The sequence below is a fragment of the Epargyreus clarus genome, unplaced genomic scaffold (genome assembly GCF_041222505.1).
Source record: "Epargyreus clarus isolate Ecla_fem2 unplaced genomic scaffold, WU_Ecla_fem_2.2 ptg000035l, whole genome shotgun sequence".
In the NCBI taxonomy this organism is placed as follows: domain Eukaryota; kingdom Metazoa; phylum Arthropoda; class Insecta; order Lepidoptera; family Hesperiidae; genus Epargyreus; species Epargyreus clarus.
This window is the reverse complement of record NW_027332240.1, coordinates 1579218-1599098: the sequence shown is the minus strand read 5'-3', so window position 1 is coordinate 1599098 and position 19881 is coordinate 1579218. Positions and strand designations below refer to the sequence as shown.

Below are 19881 nucleotides of genomic sequence, written 5' to 3'. Positions count from 1 at the left end.
AGTATAAAGTCAATGTGAATCTTTGGAACAGTCATTTACAGTTCGTGTTTTAAAGATACAACGTATGTTTACCTAATATTAATATATATAATGAATATAGGTATAGGTAGGTATGTATATACAACCCATGAGTAGTTCTGGGGCAGGCCACTAGGGGCGCTTTAGGGGGGACAAAAAATACGTAGAGTTGCCACTCTATAACATGTATATTATAATACTCTATGAGTTGCACACTAAAATCGGTATATTCGTACCCAAAATCGGTATATGACACAACAATAGTACAATATTAATTTTTTACCTTTTTTCCCGCTACTCGTCAAGAGATGGCGCTGCTGAATCACGCTATCGAAGTTTTCTAAACATCTTGCATATATACAAGCTCCGAACTGAGACTGTTGGAGCACGGCCGCTCCCCGGTCATTATCATCTAGCCCGGCGGGAGATCTCCCTTTGCCAAACTCGACATACCTTTATTTCACAGATTATTTCGTCATGACGACCTTGTTTTTTTCACCGATACTTGATTATCTATCGATTTAATACACTGACTTTACCCGAAAATAGTTCTAAATTATTAGGACTGTTTTAATTTGTTCACAATTTCTTCCAATTCGCCACTCTGTATCAACAATCGTTAAAAAAAATAGGTATAATTTGCGTCCTCTGAAATCGTGGAAAAATCAATGCATTTCGGTAGGACAGGGTCAATATCGGTAGAATTACCGAAAAATCGGTAGGTTCGAGAACACTGGTTGGACGGTGCTGCTGTCATGAGCTGTCGTGGTGTGAGACAGTCCGTGTGAGTGGGCGGGTATCAGTCGTTCAAGGGCTCAGCCACTTCAGCAGGTGACTTTGGGTGTAGTGTCCGAAGAGCACGGTGAGCAGGGCCACACCATAGCCTGTTGCGCGTTCACCCTGCACAAAAATTATAAATGTTTAATGGATTTATTTATCTACAGTAAAGTAATTAATCTTGCCAAAGTAGTAGGACTACCAGATAGATATGAGAAATTTACAAAGGTAGTACAAGTCAGGTCAGAAATTCTATGAATTAGATTAGACATTTATTGACTTACTATGACACTACAACAAATTATATTTATATCACGGCGTGCGTAAATGGACGTTTTACGCACGCTTCGCGTGCGCAAAACCCCCATTTCCGACCCCGTAATATAAAATTTTATACAACACGCGGACGAAAAATGTTTTTCTGACTCGTGTGATTGCAGTCCTCGCCTGCGGCTCGGCCTGCAAACTCACACTTGTCAGAAAAAAATTTTTCGTCCTCGTATTGTAATGTACTATTGCATATGGGACTGAAATGGTAGTAATAATGAATAAAAATATAAATAAAATAAATATATAATAATAAAAAGATGAAGAGGGCTGAATTTCTCAAAAAATCTAAAACAATTGATAGTGCAAAAACGGTGACACTTTTACTAAGGTATTTTTTTTTTCTCCAGAGAGGTCTGACCCTCATCTATGTTCTCCCCAAGTTTGTCGTAGTACTTACGGGACACCATGTATACAGAAAATAGATTTCACTCACTTTTAGAAAGCTCGTTTTATTATGCTTCATGTATATACATATACTCTGATTCATAATTAGGTGTCCAAAATGTAAACAAAGAGATGTCATTGTCAAAATACGATTACAGGTATTGCAAACCCTAACAAATTAACAAGAAACGAAAACTTTCACAAACTCAATAAAATATAAAAACTTAATATTTGCGTACAATTTAAAAAAACGCGCTATGTAAACTAGAAAACATTCGAGTTCGACCACGATCACGAAAATGAATAATATCAACTACGAAACTTAAAAACACAAGGCGGCACAAAAATGTTTTGGATCCCGATTGTGTTACCATTATCGCAATTTAATTTTCTACCATAAATCTTGTTTTTTATTATTATTATTACTGTATAAAATGAAATTGAGTCAGTATAAATATTGGAAAATGTGAATTGATTTTAATTTATTTAGATAATTATTTTATTATCGTTGTATTAATTTAATATTGTCAAAAATAAGAAACTACCATTTGAAACATATTTTCTTGATACGTCAACACCTTTGTTTACATTTTGGACATCTAATTATGAATCGGACTATAGACTACATAGCCTATGTTATTGTTAAATAATGTGATATAAAATTTGTAACACAATCTTAGGGAACGTACCCATACTAAGTGACCTATTTTTTAATATTTTTCGACCCCTCCGACTACGGGTGGTCACAGAAGGGGACCACCCGTAGTATATGCTAAGACCCCTCCCCTCCTCAAATCGTTACGTAGTATTAGAGATGGTTGTACTAGGTAGATTTGGGACTAGGTATGCTTTAAACGTGTCATAAAATGGCGCGACGAGCAAAAATAAAAAAAAACGGGAACTGTGTCATGAGCCGGCGCGACCAGCAAATTTTTGTGAAGCTTTATTATTATCCTGTGATTTAGAGTAACATTTTAAAGACCACTCTCCCCCCCCCCCCCTGAATGGGTCACGTAGTATGGGTACGTTCCCTTATAATCCAGAGAACAGTGTGTGGGTACTGACGCAGTGCGCGGGCGAGGCCATGTCGATGTGCAGCCAGCGGCCGGGGAAGTCGAAGCCCAGGTGCGCCAGGACGAACAGCCCCGCGCACGACGGCTGCGCGTTGTTGCGGTCCTACAACACACACACGTTATTATTATAGTGACGTTTTATATAGCTTATCATACCGATACTACGAGATAAATATGTATGTATATTTTGTATGGGTGTACAGAGACATAAATACAAACTTATAATTTTTTTCTTACCACAAGATCTCACATCAGAGTTTGATCCTCAATCAGATACATATTTAATGAATTAAGTTTTCTCTTGTGGGCGTAAGTTTTTGTCGAATCATCCTTTATGACACTCGTGAGCTAGGCAATTCTAAGGTAATTCTACATCATATCAAAAATATTATATAATATGTCGTCTTATTGAAAATGGTTCAATTTTGGTAAATAATATCGTCAGTAATAATAGGGTCGATTAAGAAGACGTTTCTTACATTCACAGCTCCACACTAGGATTCCTAGTATAGTGAAAACGTTTCAAACACAAAACATAAGCATTCAAACACAAAAAGCTAATTTGTATTCATCATTTATGTCTGTTTAGCCAGGATCGCCTCGTTGCTGAACTTCACGAAGCTCGGGCGCTGTACACTGTGCGGTGCGGAGTATAGTCCGCGGTAAACTTCTAGTTTGCTCTGAAGTTCTTGCGCACAGGTGTAGTCAGAGAGACAATGCGGTCGAACACAGGTATTCCGTAGCAACAGTAAGTGAGAGCGGGCAACGGAGGGCGCCTGGGGGTCCCGCGCTATCGTCCCGCTAATACGACGACCGACGACGACCCGCGTGGCGGAGCGGCCACCATACCGGTCTGACGCGCAAAGGGTCCCGGGTTCGATTCCCGGCCAGACAGATATCTAAATGATGAATTTAGATTTCTGTTTCTGGGTCTGGGTGTTTGTGTATTTGTCTATGTGTGTGTCCATGGCACCCACGACACAGGGAATCCTAGTGTGGGGCTATGAGTAAAGAAAACGTTTTTTTTTTTTTTAATATTTACAATTTGCTGTTGCGACGAGACTAGTTTCCATATTCAGAGCGGACTACAACTTTGGCGCAGACTCTACTCACGGCCACGCTGTTCTTCATGTCGGCCACCACGCTGCTGAACTCCGCGAAGTGCAGCTCGGGCGCGAAGGGCAGCGCGTGCGCCAGGTCGCCGGACACGCGGCCGGCCGCCACGCAGCGCCGCTCCAGCCGCTCGTTGTTCGACACCACCGCCGCGTGGTACTTGCCCGTCGCCGTGCCCTGTTACAACGGTCAAAATTCACTACCATACTTTTGAAATGCGTGGTACATGCCCTGCACCGTAACCTAAAGATATAACAGTCTACAATAACTATCATAATTTTAAAGCTAACTTGGGGGGTTTGAGAAATAATACCATCATCATACCATAAATATACAAAAGAAAGGTACACTTATAAGGGTATACTTTTAAGGGCCGGCCACACAGAAAGCATAATTCGCGCGCGACACAGCGTGTTCGCCTCTTCACATGCGCCTCACTCCACATTCACTTGGCGGGTAAAGACGGACGCGAGCAATAATTTAGTAACCATCCGCCATTGAACCGTTAAAATACAGGCGACTCTTTCATTTTATGCTTAGGCCTTTTTTTGCCCTAGGCTATGGGAGCGACACAGGGTTATGTGAGATTCTTACCGCAATAAAACCCCCCGGCCATCTTTGGCGTTGCGTTGAGGAATCTGCGATCTCCAGGGAACACTACCGGAGTCCTCTAAGCGCATTGCCCAATCGGGCTCCTCCCAGGTGAGCATAAGCTCGCCACATCCTCTGGTGTGTACGACGGAATTCGACCACACATGCCACCGTCCTTCCCGGAGTCGCTGGCCGGGCGGTTCGAGCTCCCACCCTTGCCACTTCCACTACCCCGCAAGCCCCCTTTTAGTCGCCTCTTACGACAGGCAGGGGATACCGTAGCCCTACTCTGGTCCCGGTACTACAGAGACAAAGCCCTAGGTCGCACGGCGTATAGCGGTATAAGTAAATCCTGACAGAATTAGTATTAAACTCACACAGAGCGCGTACACGTGTGCATATACGCGTACTTTTTCACTTGTTTTTGCAAATTACGCGAAACGCTAGTACGCAAATGTGAAAAAATACAACGCTCAGCGATATAGCACCCTAGCGTCGCGACAGAACGTCGTACACCATACAAAACAGCCGACATAACATGAGATAGAATGAGAATGAGGGTATTTTTGTACATAAATTAATACACCTGTAATTGACAAAACCTGCCATCAACTTTAGCATGGATGTGTTGTTGTATATTGAGTGAAACCAAACACAAACCTGTGCTCCGGTCAATGTGGCCATGTCCACAATGGTGTCAGCTTTCAGATCTCTGTAAGCGTAGACCACGCCGTCGCTGAGCACCAAGCGTCCTGCAATCAATAATAATTAATTTAAATCCTAAATCAATTATTATTTTAAAATGGGCAAGAACATTTTCTTGTATTACTGTATTGCTCTATAACTACAGAGTTATCTACTGTTGTATGAGGTTAGCTGGGGATATAAAAAAACGCTTAAATGAGGTGTTCTAAATAAATTTCCTTGAGTACTACCCAATGTAAAAATGACTGAAACAATCAATTTTACCTTCAGCATCAGTGTTGTTGATTTCCACGGTACGGCCAGAATATAGTTGATGTATGTCATCAGGTCTGAAAGCAATTCAAATATATGTGAATATATGATCAAATTATACTTTGGTTTGAAACTACAGAATTAATTAGATTTAGAAATGGTAATTATTTTCTGTTTTGGCACCATAAGTACACCTTTGGTACATATTTCTGTTTAGGTTTGATTTTAAGGTTGTGGTAAGGGAGTCATGCTTTTCGAGCCATACCAGCTTAGTTCTCAATAGTAACAGGAGTGGTACAATCTAGTCTTAGAAGCCACTTGCCATCATGTGGACTGCATGCTCATCTGCTACTCCTATATTATTATATATACATTAAATTCAACCTTAACTTTTCGAAACATAAAATGGTGCCTCACCTAGTAGAATTAGGTCCCACAGCGTTCTCAGCTAGACACAACACAGCGTGGAGGTTTATAGTTGGCTTGGCTTTCACGATAGCGGAGAACGCCGCCAGCACCGCGGCAGCGCCGCCGCAGTCGCCCTTCATGCCAACCATGGACGACTAGAAATAATAATAATGTATTTTATTTTACAAATATAAAAAGTGGTAAGTGCCTTCCCTGATCTGCAGTGGTAGTATCAATATTTACTATTTCGTTTCCGTAACGCTCTACGCTCTACCGTAACTATTTCCTTAACAAACATGTTTTTTGACTCATGGCACGTAAATTTTCACTTCAAAACAAAAATTAATAATTTATATTTCTTGGTAACGTAGGTATATTTTGTAAAAACATGTATAAATTTTAGGTTAGTGACAATTTAAAACACCCTGCTATTAAAGTATAACAAATTTAAATTTAATATACTGGTCATAATTATTTAAAATCTGTTTAAATCAGGTAATCCTTCTATTTGGATTACTCGTTGTCAACCCATTATTGTTACCATGTCCCACTGTTTCGCACCTGTCTCCTCTCAAAGTGAGAAGGCCATAGTCCTCTGTGCTGGTTAAGTGCATAATGGTAGACTTCAAAAATCTGTCTGAATTTTTTTTTTCAAGATCTCTCAGGTTTATGCACAATAATTTCCTTCACCGTTAAAGCAAGTGATAACTAATTTCTAACAACTCACCCTAGCCTTGATGCTCAGCCCGCCGGTATCGTACACGATGCCCTTGCCGACCCACGCCACGGTCTCGGTGGCCCCCGGGGCGGAGTACGACAACGCGACCAGGGCGGGGGGTCTGGCAGCAGCTTTACCCACGCCGTAGATGCCGCCCATGCCGCGCTCCTTCAACTCCTCACCGCGGATTATCGTTGGCTCCGCTATGTCCAGTTCTTTCGCTACTTTGCACGCTTCCTGTGAAAAAAAAGAGTACAAAAGTTATAATTTTGGTACATAACGGTTACTCACGATATGCGGTTTTAAGGTTCTGTACTAAAAGGGTAAAAACGGAACCCTATCCCTAAGCCTCCCCTGTCTGTCTCTCACAGGGCTCTATTTATTGAATCGTAATAAATAGACATTTTACATTTTTTAATTTCTTTGTTGCCAATATTTTGGGCCAGTTGCATGGATCGTGGTTGCGGCGAAATACGGTGGCGAGGAGAAATCGTTGACAAGTACTCGTGGTAGATTAACCTTCTTAAGCACGTTGTTTGTTATCCGGCCACGGTGAAGCGAAACCCTCATGTTCTACTTTCCTGTACTTACAAAATAATTCTTTTCGGGGAATGGGTCCAATTAGTTGGATTATTATATACACTTAGGAAAATGAAAATACACCTAATTAGGGGCTCAAAGGTTGTTTTGCATGAGTATTACGCTAGTATTGTTAATGATAGGTTAATCTATCTATCCTACGCCTAGTTTGTTTTTATTTTCAAGTTCCATATCACACACAACTCCGGACCTCCGGGGCCTGCGATGGAACACAACCGGAGTCCTCCGAGCGCGATGCCCTCATTGGGTTTTACTCTGGGGGGGAGCAGTTTACAGTTCTCCTGCACACCTGATGTTTACAACGGTATCTTGCTATACACCGCCATCCTTCCCGGGGTTGCTGGAAGCCCCTTTTAGTCGCCTCTTACGACAGGCAGGGGATACCGTAGCCCTATTCTAGTCCCGGGACAGTGCTAACACCTGTACACACTCACCTCAATGAAAGCGTCGACGTCCATGAGGTTGGCGGGCATGTCGGTGATCTTGGCGGCGAGGCGCGCGGCCTCCGCCACGTCGCGCAGCGTGGCCAGCTCCTCCGTCGACAGCGTGTTGTTGTGTGGCGGGTAGTCGCCTTGCTCGTCTGCAGAGGAATGGTTCTATTTTATAATGCTGTTCTGGTATTATGTTGCTGTTGATTTAATGTTATAGTGCTATAGTGTAATGCATAATGTTGTATATGAGATAATATGAAGGTGGTAGAACCCTTGTGGTTCGACTTGAACGGCACCAGCGCCACACCAATTTCTTTTTTTTTAACAACAGTGCTAAGCACAGTAGGTGCTGGCAGTGGAGGGCGCTGCTGTCTTCGTCCTGCTAATATCTACTATTTGCTCTCGCGACGCGACTCCCTCTTTCAGAGCGGACTAGAAGTGCGGCGCGGCGCCCGAGCGCGCGCTGTACACAATGTGTGTAGTGTGTGTCTAGTGTGTACGCACCCGGCGCGGCGGCGAGGTGTATCTGCAGCGCGAGCGCGCGCGCGGGCGGCGGCGGCGGCGCGGGCGGCGCGAGCGGCGCGGCGCCCGAGCGCGCGCTGTACACAGTGTGTGTAGTGTGTGTCTAGTGTGTACGCACCCGGCGCGGCGGCGAGGTGTATCTGCAGCGCGAGCGCGCGCGCGGGCGGCGGCGGCGGCGCGGGCGGCGCGAGCGGCGCGGCGCCCGAGCGCGCGCTGTACACAGTGTGTGTAGTGTGTGTCTAGTGTGTACGCACCCGGCGCGGCGGCGAGGTGTATCTGCAGCGCGAGCGCGCGCGCGGGCGGCGGCGGCGGCGCGGGCGGCGCGAGCGGCGCGGCGCCCGAGCGCGCGCTGTACACAGTGTGTGTAGTGTGTGTCTAGTGTGTACGCACCCGGCGCGGCGGCGAGGTGTATCTGCAGCGCGAGCGCGCGCGCGGGCGGCGGCGGCGGCGCGGGCGGCGCGAGCGGCGCGGCGCCCGAGCGCGCGCTGTACACAATGTGTGTAGTGTGTGTCTAGTGTGTACGCACCCGGCGCGGCGGCGAGGTGTATCTGCAGCGCGAGCGCGCGCGCGGGCGGCGGCGGCGGCGCGGGCGGCGCGAGCGGCGCGGCGCCCGAGCGCGCGCTGTACACAGTGTGTGTAGTGTGTGTCTAGTGTGTACGCACCCGGCGCGGCGGCGAGGTGTATCTGCAGCGCGAGCGCGCGCGCGGGCGGCGGCGGCGGCGCGGGCGGCGCGAGCGGCGCGGCGCCCGAGCGCGCGCTGTACACAGTGTGTGTAGTGTGTGTCTAGTGTGTACGCACCCGGCGCGGCGGCGAGGTGTATCTGCAGCGCGAGCGCGCGCGCGGGCGGCGGCGGCGGCGCGGGCGGCGCGAGCGGCGCGGCGCCCGAGCGCGCGCTGTACAGCGGCAGCGCGCGCGCCACGCCCACCACGCTCGCGAGCACGTCGTGCTTGCTGCACACCAACTGGGGGGGGACAGATGTAATGGTCAAAATGGTAGAACTTTTGAAGGTAGTAGAACCGTTTGTGGTTCGACTCCGGCGGCACCACCGCCACACCTATTTCTACCTAATAGCAGCAGTGTTAGGCGCTGCAGTGTTCCGGTTTGAAGGGTGTGGTAAGGGAGACAGACTTTTCCGAGGCATTCCAGGGGGTAGGGGCGCATTTGTAGCAGACCTGAGGTAGGAATATCTAATCCTATCTGGGGTTGATTACAGATGTCCATGGGTGGCAGTAGCCACTTACCATCAGGTGGACTGTATACTCATCTACTACTCCTATATTATAAACAAAAAAAAAATAAACTTGTTGTTCGACTCCAACGACATTAGCACCACATCTATTTCTGCCTCGAGGTCATGTTATGAGATAGCAGTATTAAACACTGCTGTGTTCTGGTTTGAAGGATGTATGTCTTCCTTACGACAGTAAGAAAGATATACATTTCCGAGGCATTGCAGCTTAGTACTCAGGGATAGCAAAGAATCTGTGGTTAACTTCAGGTAGGAATCTAATGTACATTAAAACATTACGAACATGTCATGGAATCACATTGATAACATTAGGACGATTGCTTAGCAGATGCGGTCGCCATTAAAACATTCTCTTGTACACCAACTTCCTGGGATGATTGAAGAACAATCTACCCTGTATTCTACATACTATGTTCATAAGTTAACAAATTGGCAGACAAACACATAATTGATAAGAATATTGTTTTTGTATGTTTTTTTCGTACGGGACCCATATCTATAAATGTACACTTAACCAATGTAACGAACTACACAGAACCTTATCCTGAAAATCTACCTTAAGAGAAAAAAGGAATTAATAACTCACCACTATACACTCATCGGACGCTGCCTTGTGAGCGTTCCTGACAATCTTGGATAGCGCGTGGACGCGGGACGGGGCGGCGTGTCGCGAGCAGCGCGGCGGCAGCACGGCCAGCGTCACGCCGCGCGGGTACAGCTCGCAGCTCTCGCCGCCGCCCACTGTCGCTAACCCGCGGCGCCATACCTACAATATATCATACAATTGGTAGAACCCTCTACGGTTCGACTCCGGCAGCACCACCGCCACACCTATTTCCGCCTTTTTTTTATAATATAGGAGTAGCAGACGAGCATACAGTCCACCTGATGGTAAGTGGCCACTGCCGCCAATGGACATCTGTAATCAACCCCAGATAGGATTAGATATTCCCACTACTACGACTAATCTGGAACGCCTCGGAAAAGTATGTCTCCCTTGACCCTTCAACCAGAACACAGCAGCGCTTAACACTGTTGTCATTAGGTAGAAATAGGTGAGGCGGTGGTGCCGCCGGAGTCGAACCACAAAGGGTTCTACCACCTTCAGTAGTGTAGTATTTCCAGCGCCTAATAACAGCAAGGATAAGCGCTGCTATGTTCTTATTTTAAGGGAGTGGTAAAGGAGACATAATTTATCGAGGCATTGCAGCTCAGTCCTCAGGGCTAGCAGTGCATCCGTGGCTGACCTCAAGTACAAATCTTTTCTTATCTGGGGTTGATTATAGATGTCCATGGACAGCAGTAGCCACTTAGCACTAGGTGTACTGCACAATTATCTCCTACTTCTATATTATATAAAAAAATGGACACTGTAATTTTATTGTGAATTTATTTACTATCAGTCTTTTGACTATAAATAGACACATTTAAAATTGCATGGACCTCTATTGACTTTATAATTTCCTTGTTTTGTGTCATATTGAAAACATGCTACATGTAATTAACTGTCTCTTATTATTTAGTAATACCAATATGTGTTCAACATTGACACTTTGTAAGTTGTAAATACCTCCTCAGTGACCCTGGGTTCAAGCTTGCACCGGATATCCTGCCACGAGAGGTTATTTAGGTGGGCAGCCTGGCCCACTATCAGCACTGGTTGCTGCTCCGGGTCAGACTCAGTCAGCCCATACTGGAACTTCAACGTAACAGCTCCGTTCGACATCCTGCGAACTGGGAAATGGTTTAAAATTAGTATCTAGTAATTCTTGACACATAAAAACATTTTTAGAGAATAAATAACTAATACTGCGTAATTTATATAATAAATAAATAATTACTTCAAATATTTTAGGGACATTTTAGCACAGAGACGGGGCAAAACTTTTTACGCACCTATTTCAATTCTCAAAACTGGGTACATTTTCTTGTTAGGAGTGAGTAATCTTTACTTATCTGTGGGTATAGTACATACAATTTGTATGACTATAATAGTATATGATATTATAATTGCATATTTATACAATTTATATTCGACACACAATTAGAATTAGCTTAGCTAGTCAACAAGGTAATGTCGCCAGCGTTTTGGGGACTCTTCCAACGGACAGCAATTTGGATGAATTATTTAATTATTTTTTCATAAGTATTTTAACCCTTTTATACATTAATTGTTACTTTTTTATTTTGTTAACACTACACAAAACAAATGACAAACAAACACACCATTCAAATACACTTCCCTAAGAATCAATGTAGGTATTCAACGTTCAAGCAAATATATGATAGTAATGAATCATCATTTGCCATTGCAATTATCTGGGGCTTAAAGGATAGTGATTGCTCTGTGTCACAAAACAAGGGTGACATTCAGGATCGGATTACCGTTTACACATCTGTTTGATAACGTCAGTTCACGATTAATATTATTTGTTTTTAAAGCACTAAACTTTTTATAGGATGGGCATTATTTATTTTTGTATGCTAAAATAATACTTTTTAGTTCAAAACCTTACAAAAACTACTCAAACACGATTTAAATCACTACGTATGTTAGTTAACTAACCTAACAGACCGGCAACTCCGTAGTTAAGTTAAGACGCTACTTCCTTATGTATTGGTTACAATGACAAAACAAAACCCAAAAATAACTCAATGATCACCTGCATTGATGCACTGGCGTCGCAATGACACTAAATTACTAGTAACTGTAGTTATTAACATGATAGCTTACATAACACGCGCTAAATGGGTAAAATCGCTAGCACAACAGAAAATCAGCAAATACCTACTGTGCCCATTTCATAGCGCTAATTTCAAAAGTACTCACCTTTTATTACTAGAGTTTAGCTCATAACCTCCTAACTTAATGGTTATTAAGATATTAATGTAAAATGTACTATTTACAAGTAATTTTGGTATAATTTATAATAAAAAAAATATAAACGAAAGAAAGAAAGCAACGTAAGTTTCTGCAGTTTCTGCCGTTATTTTATTGCCAAATCATTGCTTGTGTTGCAGTCGTTCAGAAATCGAATGGATACATTGGGGTACAGATAAATAAAAGTACGTTTTATAGATACATTATAACTATAAGTTTTACGAGACATAAATGTGTTGTTTTTGCTGGTTACCTGTTCCATGGGATTTTATATGCTAGTTTTCGATTCATTTACTTATTTATTCACTATCAAATTATCATACATGTATATTTGTTACACTGTTATTGTAAATTTTTGTTTTATATTTGCCTTTCGGTCATTGTATGTATTTTTAGCATCAGAAGTGGAAAATTATTAAAATAAAATAAAAAAAGAACAGAAAAATCCATTTATTGACAATAACAATTTAAATAAAAAATAGATCAAATAAGAACTGAGTAAAATCGACACGAATAACGAAACCAAATAGTGCACTCTTCAAAAAATTAAATAACAAAAAAAAGTGTGTGTGTGTCAGCTACGACGCACGATTGGAGTTTACTCCTTACGAACGATAATTATGATATATATCGAATAGAAAAAAAGGGTAAATGAATGCATCTGCTAAAATGATAAGAGAAACAAACATATATCTGTAATTATTCGGATTATTTATATTACTTCAATAATGCGTATTACATAAAGTATGTTACAAAATAATATAAATAATAATAATAATAATAATTGTGTTCAATTTATACAAATCCAATTTTAGGATGATTGATTTCTTTCACTTTGAATTATAATATCATTATTAAATACTGTAATTATAGGTTTGTGGTAACTGAAATACGATACGTGAACTTCGGAAGTTACATGAGTTATGAATCGTGAAAACACCGCATCAATAGTTGTACCATATCTAGCGCGCAACACACACGTACAAACGTACGCACACATTCAACTCTCAGACTGGAGGTAGTGAACTATACAGTGAGATTACGAAGTATCGCGCAAAGAGGAGACCCCGAGAATGAGATACGCTGTGTAATGTATTCCATCTCATTCTTTTACACGTTCAATCCTACAGATATATATGTTTGTCTCTTTCTACGTTACGCCTCAACTTTTCGTGTTACACTTGATTTTACTCCTCATAAAATTTCCGTACCGGGCCTTATAACTCAAATCGTTTCTTAAGGAGTAAACTCCAATAAAGAAAAATTAGAAACAAAAATGGCTTACATGACCATAATAACGATCTACACTGATTTTGCCAAACGTCCATACAGTCCAGCGCTAACGAGCAAAATGTCCCTTTAATTTTTTTTTGTGCGCCCAGACGAACATGTGGAAAACTGGGCTAACCCTTTGCGCAGGGAGAAGAAAATGTATCCAAGCACTTCAGGGCCGCGACGACGGTACCTGGGGCGTGTGGGGCTCCTGAAGGGAGAACCAACCCACTATAAACCTCCGTTCAAGCTTCGTCCAAGGGGACCGTACAGCCATCGGCTAGCGACCTCTCATTCTAGAAACGAGAGGCGCCAAAACCCTCAAATTCTGAGTACCCTCTTTATATAGCCCATCGCCAGGTAGTTGATGAAAAATATATACTCAGAGAATCGATTATTAGCGCATGTATGGAAATTGACTTTTAAGAAAGAAGCGTTAACGACATCTAGCAACTGCGTTTTTTCTATAATTCACAATATTTATTGAGATTATTTTTAGTGTTATTACATTCTATGGTACGGGGGCTTCGTAAATAAAACAAGGACATAACAATAAATTTGTTAGCATTTTATTAAAATTATTAATATAATTTAAAATTACAAACTGGAATTCACAGCTTAAAAAAACGTTACATACTTATACAAAATTCCATACCCATTTCATAAAGTAAAATAATATCAATATTACGTGTATATAAATAATTTATAAATAGTTTTAAACATGTTAAGTACAAGAACGAAACCGCAGCGGGCTCAAACCATATATTATTTTCCCACCAGATGTCACTACTTGCAACAAGATTTCAAATGCGATATAAGTTCTTACTAATTTTAACTAAAATCATATTAATTATACATCTTTTACAATTTAGGCTTCAAATACTGTTACAATTCCTGATAAGCAATTTTCAAATTCAATCTGAAATTATGAAACAATTAATTTTTAATTAAATAGGAAAATCCTTTGTTGTAAGTGGCGCCACGTGGTGATTACGAACATAATCGCCAAACATTTACAATAATTTATAACAAGCTCAGTTTTGAAGGTTAAACATCGTTCATTACGACTAATTTGAGTAATTTTATCCGTAAATTGATGTAAAAACTTTTAACAAAGTACTACTATAATTACAGGCGCTTTTCTAGAAATTGAAAAATAAAATATGAATGAATGTTCCTTTAATATTATTAAGTTCTTTCTGACGCGCATGTTTTCACTAGCACACGCGTCAAAAACTTAACTTTTTCATATATTTTTGAAAGATAATAAATCGTGAACATAATTTTATTCGTCGTAACAAAACGAATATTAACCTTCAAAGAAACTGTTGCAGAAAAGTAGAAAAAAATCGAAAAAACCTTCAGTGGAAAGACAAAATATAAGCGCTATGAACTATCGAAATTGACCATTTATACCCTAATTTCACGTCACACGACAATCTAAAAACAAAGGAACTTCGCAATAAGACAATTTTAAGTGATAAATACGAATTTGTTTTGATAGGAAAATGTTTGTGATAGAAATAGCAAATGATTTAGTTAGATTTTAAAATGATAACAATTATGAGTACGAGTAGCCACCGAGTATTTGGTTGTATTATCATGCTGTAACCATACCCTTTAGACTGGTATAAAGAAGATCAATAGTGGCGGCGCTGATAAAGTTTGATAATCTTAAACTCCGCACCATTATTAATAATGTTACACGGTGTTGAGTGGTTTTTGTTCCTTCGTTGCCATTGAAAAACATAACGTTAACAGTTAACTAACCAACGATAACGGTTGTTAATATATACCGTTATAATTTATAACAGTTATAATATAATGACAGATTATATTTGTATAATACAACTTTGTCCTTTCATTTTGAAACGGAATGGAGCTCGAAACCTTCGTTTCGTGATTAGAATATAACTATGCGGTTTATAATGTCCAGTTAATATAAGGTGTCATACATTTGCTATTTCTATTACATGAAACATATAAAGAATTCTTTAAATATACATAATATCTCATCTTTCCAACCAAAGATACGATACATCACACATCATTGTACTATCATATAAAATAGGTACCTACCTAGCCATGCTACTCACATATACAATCACAATCACATTGGAAAAATATACGAAAAACAAGGTCTATTCAATGCTATGCATAAAAACCGTTTGCCAAGTCAAAAATTATCAAAAAAAAAAAACAAAGTCGCGAACGGTGGTGTACAATACCACACTTAGGCACCATGAAACACCATAAACATAAATCTACATAATATATTATTAATATTATTAACATGTAAAGTATTATTATAATTTCTCTCTTTAAATTAGTTTTTATGATAATTACATTACTGTCACGTATTGCATACCACCGTTCGGCGCTATATAAGCATTTTTCTTTTACGAAAATAACAGAACAGTTAATTAAAATTATTCAACAAGTGCTAAACACAAGAACCAAACGTGCTTGCGTCTGTAAAAACCGGTAAATTTTTCAATTTACTAAAATATCTCTAAAATATCACAATAAAAATAATTTTCTGTAAACATATAACATAGAGTTCATTTAATGTAGTTAAATAAATTAAATTACACACACATTTTTAACACATTAACAATTTTAGGTATACTTAATTATCAAATACATATTTCAGAAATTCCCTTCTCACCCGATTTTTACAGAGGCAATAAAAATAACATATTAAAAAAATAGTGGACAAAGTTATAAATAGGCGGCCGGTTTCCCCAACGCTGATCAACGATCATATACACCAAACATTGACAAATCGAACTGCATACAGATGCCAATGCACTGTTATAACAAAATAAGAATATGTAATATCATTTTCCTTTTGCTTTTTTGCTGTTTTCAGTATTTCAAATGCAATTGAATCGAATCGAATGTCGCCTTTGATGAGTACAATAATGTGCTAAGATTTTATTCGTTACATTATTTTAAAGTATGCACAATAACCATTATAACATATTTTAATATTGCTATTATTCATTATTAAGTTAATAACAGCGCTATTGACATCCGCACGCAGCTACAAATATTAGCTTAATCGTTAGTTAACAAACGTTGATAACCAGTTACAAAAACTGCTATAAATATTAGCTAAACCGTTCGTTATTTCACGTTGATCAGATCCAAAACCGGCCGTAAACATCACGCATCATCGCATAACCCGAAACCCAATAGTGCTAATATTAACGCGATAGGCCCACGAGAAGCTAAGTGAAAAAGTTAAACATTATCATTAATTTATAAATTGATCACATTACAACGTATAATTAAAAGGACTGCACACTTTACGCCGCATTATAACCGTAAAACATAAAATGATAAAGAAAACATGTTCATTATATATCCAGCGCCTAAAACTTCGTTTAATATTGCAGTAAAACATCCTTAAATAAAATGTATTATACATAAAATAAGTAGTTTTTTTTTAAAAGTAACTAAATCAATTGTGTACCATATTCTGTACTGTTAAATTTTTATAACTTGAATTTACTACATATCATACATATAAAGAATTTCTTATGTTTTCGTTTTTTTTTTGCCTCAATGCTTGAAATATCATTCGGTCGTAGAGTCAATATTTCGTAGCACTCTACAACACGATTAGAATCTACCGTATAAGATTATTACACGGCCCGACAAAGTGTGTAGTCCACGCGTCATATACACAATAGCACAATAATTAATTACATAACAATAACTTTATTATACAAGAAAACAATGTTTATTGTCGATTTCGAGTGACGTAACAAACGTTTAGACGTGTGACCTATTAGAATACTGCGTTATATTATAATACGAACATTAAGGACAACCAGCGAAACCCGTATAGCGAAACTAAGGTCGTTATATTATACGATACTTCTCTACTAACGAGTTTTCGTAACGTTATAAATAACTGTTATTTACGTTATATATATTGTTAGGAAATAACTGTTATATTTACGCGATATTACTAGCTATTATGAATAAGAGATTTTTGTTGTAAAAATGTGGACGGTAAGCTTATTTTATTTCATAGCAAACGACAATTAAAAGTGGAACAAATTATTACATCTAATTGTAACAGGGAAGAGAGTAATATCTAATAATATTAAATATTAGTTAAGCTTAAAACGTGCAAGTGTTAATATAATTTAAATATCGTTATTCGGATAAAATATATAATTTTTAATGTTATTAGAATGGGTGATCAGAAAAATAACAGGACATTATAAGTTAGTGTTAGAAAACTCGTTAGTACATGAATAATGTTAGTATCTATCGTAAATGAATGTTAAACCGCTATTTACAGAACACCTAACGAACGCCTAAACTAGCAACAACATCCATAGTTATCTATATACGAGAAAGTTATTATACAATAGGTGCAATCAACCATTGCGTTTTAGTCATCTGCCAATATTCATATGTCACGCATCGATAAAGTGTACCCGGGAAGAACCATGAAAATATACGTCCAAATACAGTACTATATTTTAATAATAATAATGCATTCTGCCATGCATTATTACATACATAAATTCATATTCGAACTATTTTATAAAGTATTGCTATTTAATAATAAAGCAAAATTTCAATCATACTTTCCGATGACATTTGAATAAAAAAGTATTAATTCTATTCCAATATGAATGCATTTAATTTAATAATAAATCAATGTAGGTAGTGTATTTTAGGTAGTCCAAAAAACATTATGAACATTTTGACGTAACCTTTTGCAATTTAATGGAAAAAATGGTATTAAAATAGCAAGTAACATATACATTTACCATTATATATTACAAGTACATGAATATTGCAGCAGATGACAAAAAAACACAGTTGATCGCATATTAAGCTTACCTTCACATAACTATATGAAGCGGAGAGTTAGAGACTAAAGGTCTTTTAATGTCTTTTTTTTGTAAGCAGGCAGTGCGCAGAAAAATGTTATTTATAAAAATTATGCAATTAGTTAGTTGTGCTCGTTATTATGTCAAACCAGATTGAAATATCTACATATAAATAAATAATTAAAGTACACGACAATAATGAGCAATTCATTTTATGAGCCTTAAATTATATTGGCTAAGTCATGTCGTATAGTGGTTAGATGTAGTAAGAAATAAAATAATAAATGCAATATTTTTTTTCTTTTTTAAAAAATCGAATTCTTCAATCGAATCTTTCAATCTGGGTCAGACTAGAATTATTAAAACAGGTGTTGCAAGGCAGTTAAGGGTGCAATGTGATTATTTTTTTTGTAATTAATTTGGATTTTTTAAATCTGTATATATTATGCCGCATCTCAAAATAATAGCTGGTATATTTTAAAATATTGATTAAAAACAGTATTAAGCTAGTGCTGTTTTAACGCTTTTTTATGTTAAATATATTTTTTTATGAAAAATTGTAGAAATATCGTGCTAAAGCAGTTTATGGGGAAGCACTTTTGAAACTATGAATAAAATTGACTTTTATTTAGTGAGAACTTCGAATATTTAAGAAACAATATTAAATTAGTCATATTTAGTGTATATTTTAGTATGATTGTCAAGATACAAGATCAACATTTTGAGAGGTGAAAATAGTAATATAACGTCTTTGTCAACTCGTATATATTTAGGTACATAAAAGTAATCCGTTAGATATAATATTTATAACCGTAAAATATATATAAATATATTCATATACTTATCCGTAAAAAAACTGTAAAATAGCATGTTATATTTAACGAATCTATACGTTATTTATAACAGTTTACAACGAACGTATCGTAACGTTATAATGTCACTGTTATAATGTAATCGTACGTGTCTTTTTATATATTTCCTGTATTATAGAGGTCTATATACGCCAATGATTTCCAAAAACCTTTAGCCTCTCCTACCTCTCACCCCCGAGCACATCACCAATTTTGTGCAATTAATAACATGATAAAGTGCGATACCCCGCCCATTTTTCAAAGCTGAATTGACGTAACTCTTAAATTTACAAGCGGTGAGGGATGACGATTTTCGAAATGAAATTATTTAAATGTATTTAAAATTTCCGATAATATTATAGCTCTTTAAAATATATAAAATGAATGGGTGTAAATAAAAATACAAAAACGTAATATAGTCTTTTTTATGCTATACTTATATTCAGAAGTTAGAATCGATATAAACAAATTTTATTATACTAGAGATACTAGAGATGTCTAGTCATCCCCAACTGACACTCCCTGACAGTCTTCAGGAATGCATCCTCTCGGTGGCCAGACAAATAATCGGTATTATAGACGTCAGGGAATATGTATTAAATCTAGAGAATCTTGAAAATAACTACCGACTTTAATTTTATTTATTGATCGAAAAACCATGAGCGAAATGTAGGCATATATTCTGTGTCCCTGCCTCTTTTCCGGGACCAGAATAGGGCTACGGTATCCCCTGCCTGACGTAAAAGGCGACTAAAAGGGGGCACATGACCCTGTGTCGCTCGTAAGGCACTGGGTACCTTTTGAAAGTGTCCCACTCGTTAAAAAATAAAAGGTATATATTCTGTAT

General features: G+C 38.8%; 1 protein-coding gene across 2 annotated transcripts; it reads right to left on the bottom strand.

Annotated features, from left to right (window-relative positions):
- Nucleotides 1-520: 520 nt before the first annotated feature.
- On the bottom strand, nucleotides 521-11985 carry grsm (probable aminopeptidase NPEPL1 granny smith protein). 2 transcript variants are annotated; one of them, XM_073092135.1, is made up of 12 exons: nucleotides 11835-11985; nucleotides 10742-10905; nucleotides 9758-9937; nucleotides 8719-8883; nucleotides 7404-7565; nucleotides 6379-6606; nucleotides 5661-5806; nucleotides 5256-5320; nucleotides 4947-5038; nucleotides 3696-3872; nucleotides 2575-2685; nucleotides 521-918 (listed from the first exon to the last, which is right to left on the bottom strand). In XM_073092135.1, the coding sequence occupies exons 1-12, from the start codon at nucleotides 11893-11895 to the stop codon at nucleotides 826-828; spliced, it is 1644 nt and encodes a 547-aa protein (XP_072948236.1). In that variant the 5' UTR covers nucleotides 11896-11985; the 3' UTR covers nucleotides 521-825. The 2 variants fall into 2 exon arrangements, with proteins under 2 accessions (XP_072948236.1, XP_072948235.1); XM_073092134.1 differs by lacking the exons at nucleotides 8719-8883; nucleotides 9758-9937; nucleotides 10742-10905; nucleotides 11835-11985 and adding an exon at nucleotides 7905-8000 and having other exon boundaries at nucleotides 7404-7549.
- Nucleotides 11986-19881: the final 7896 nt, after the last annotated feature.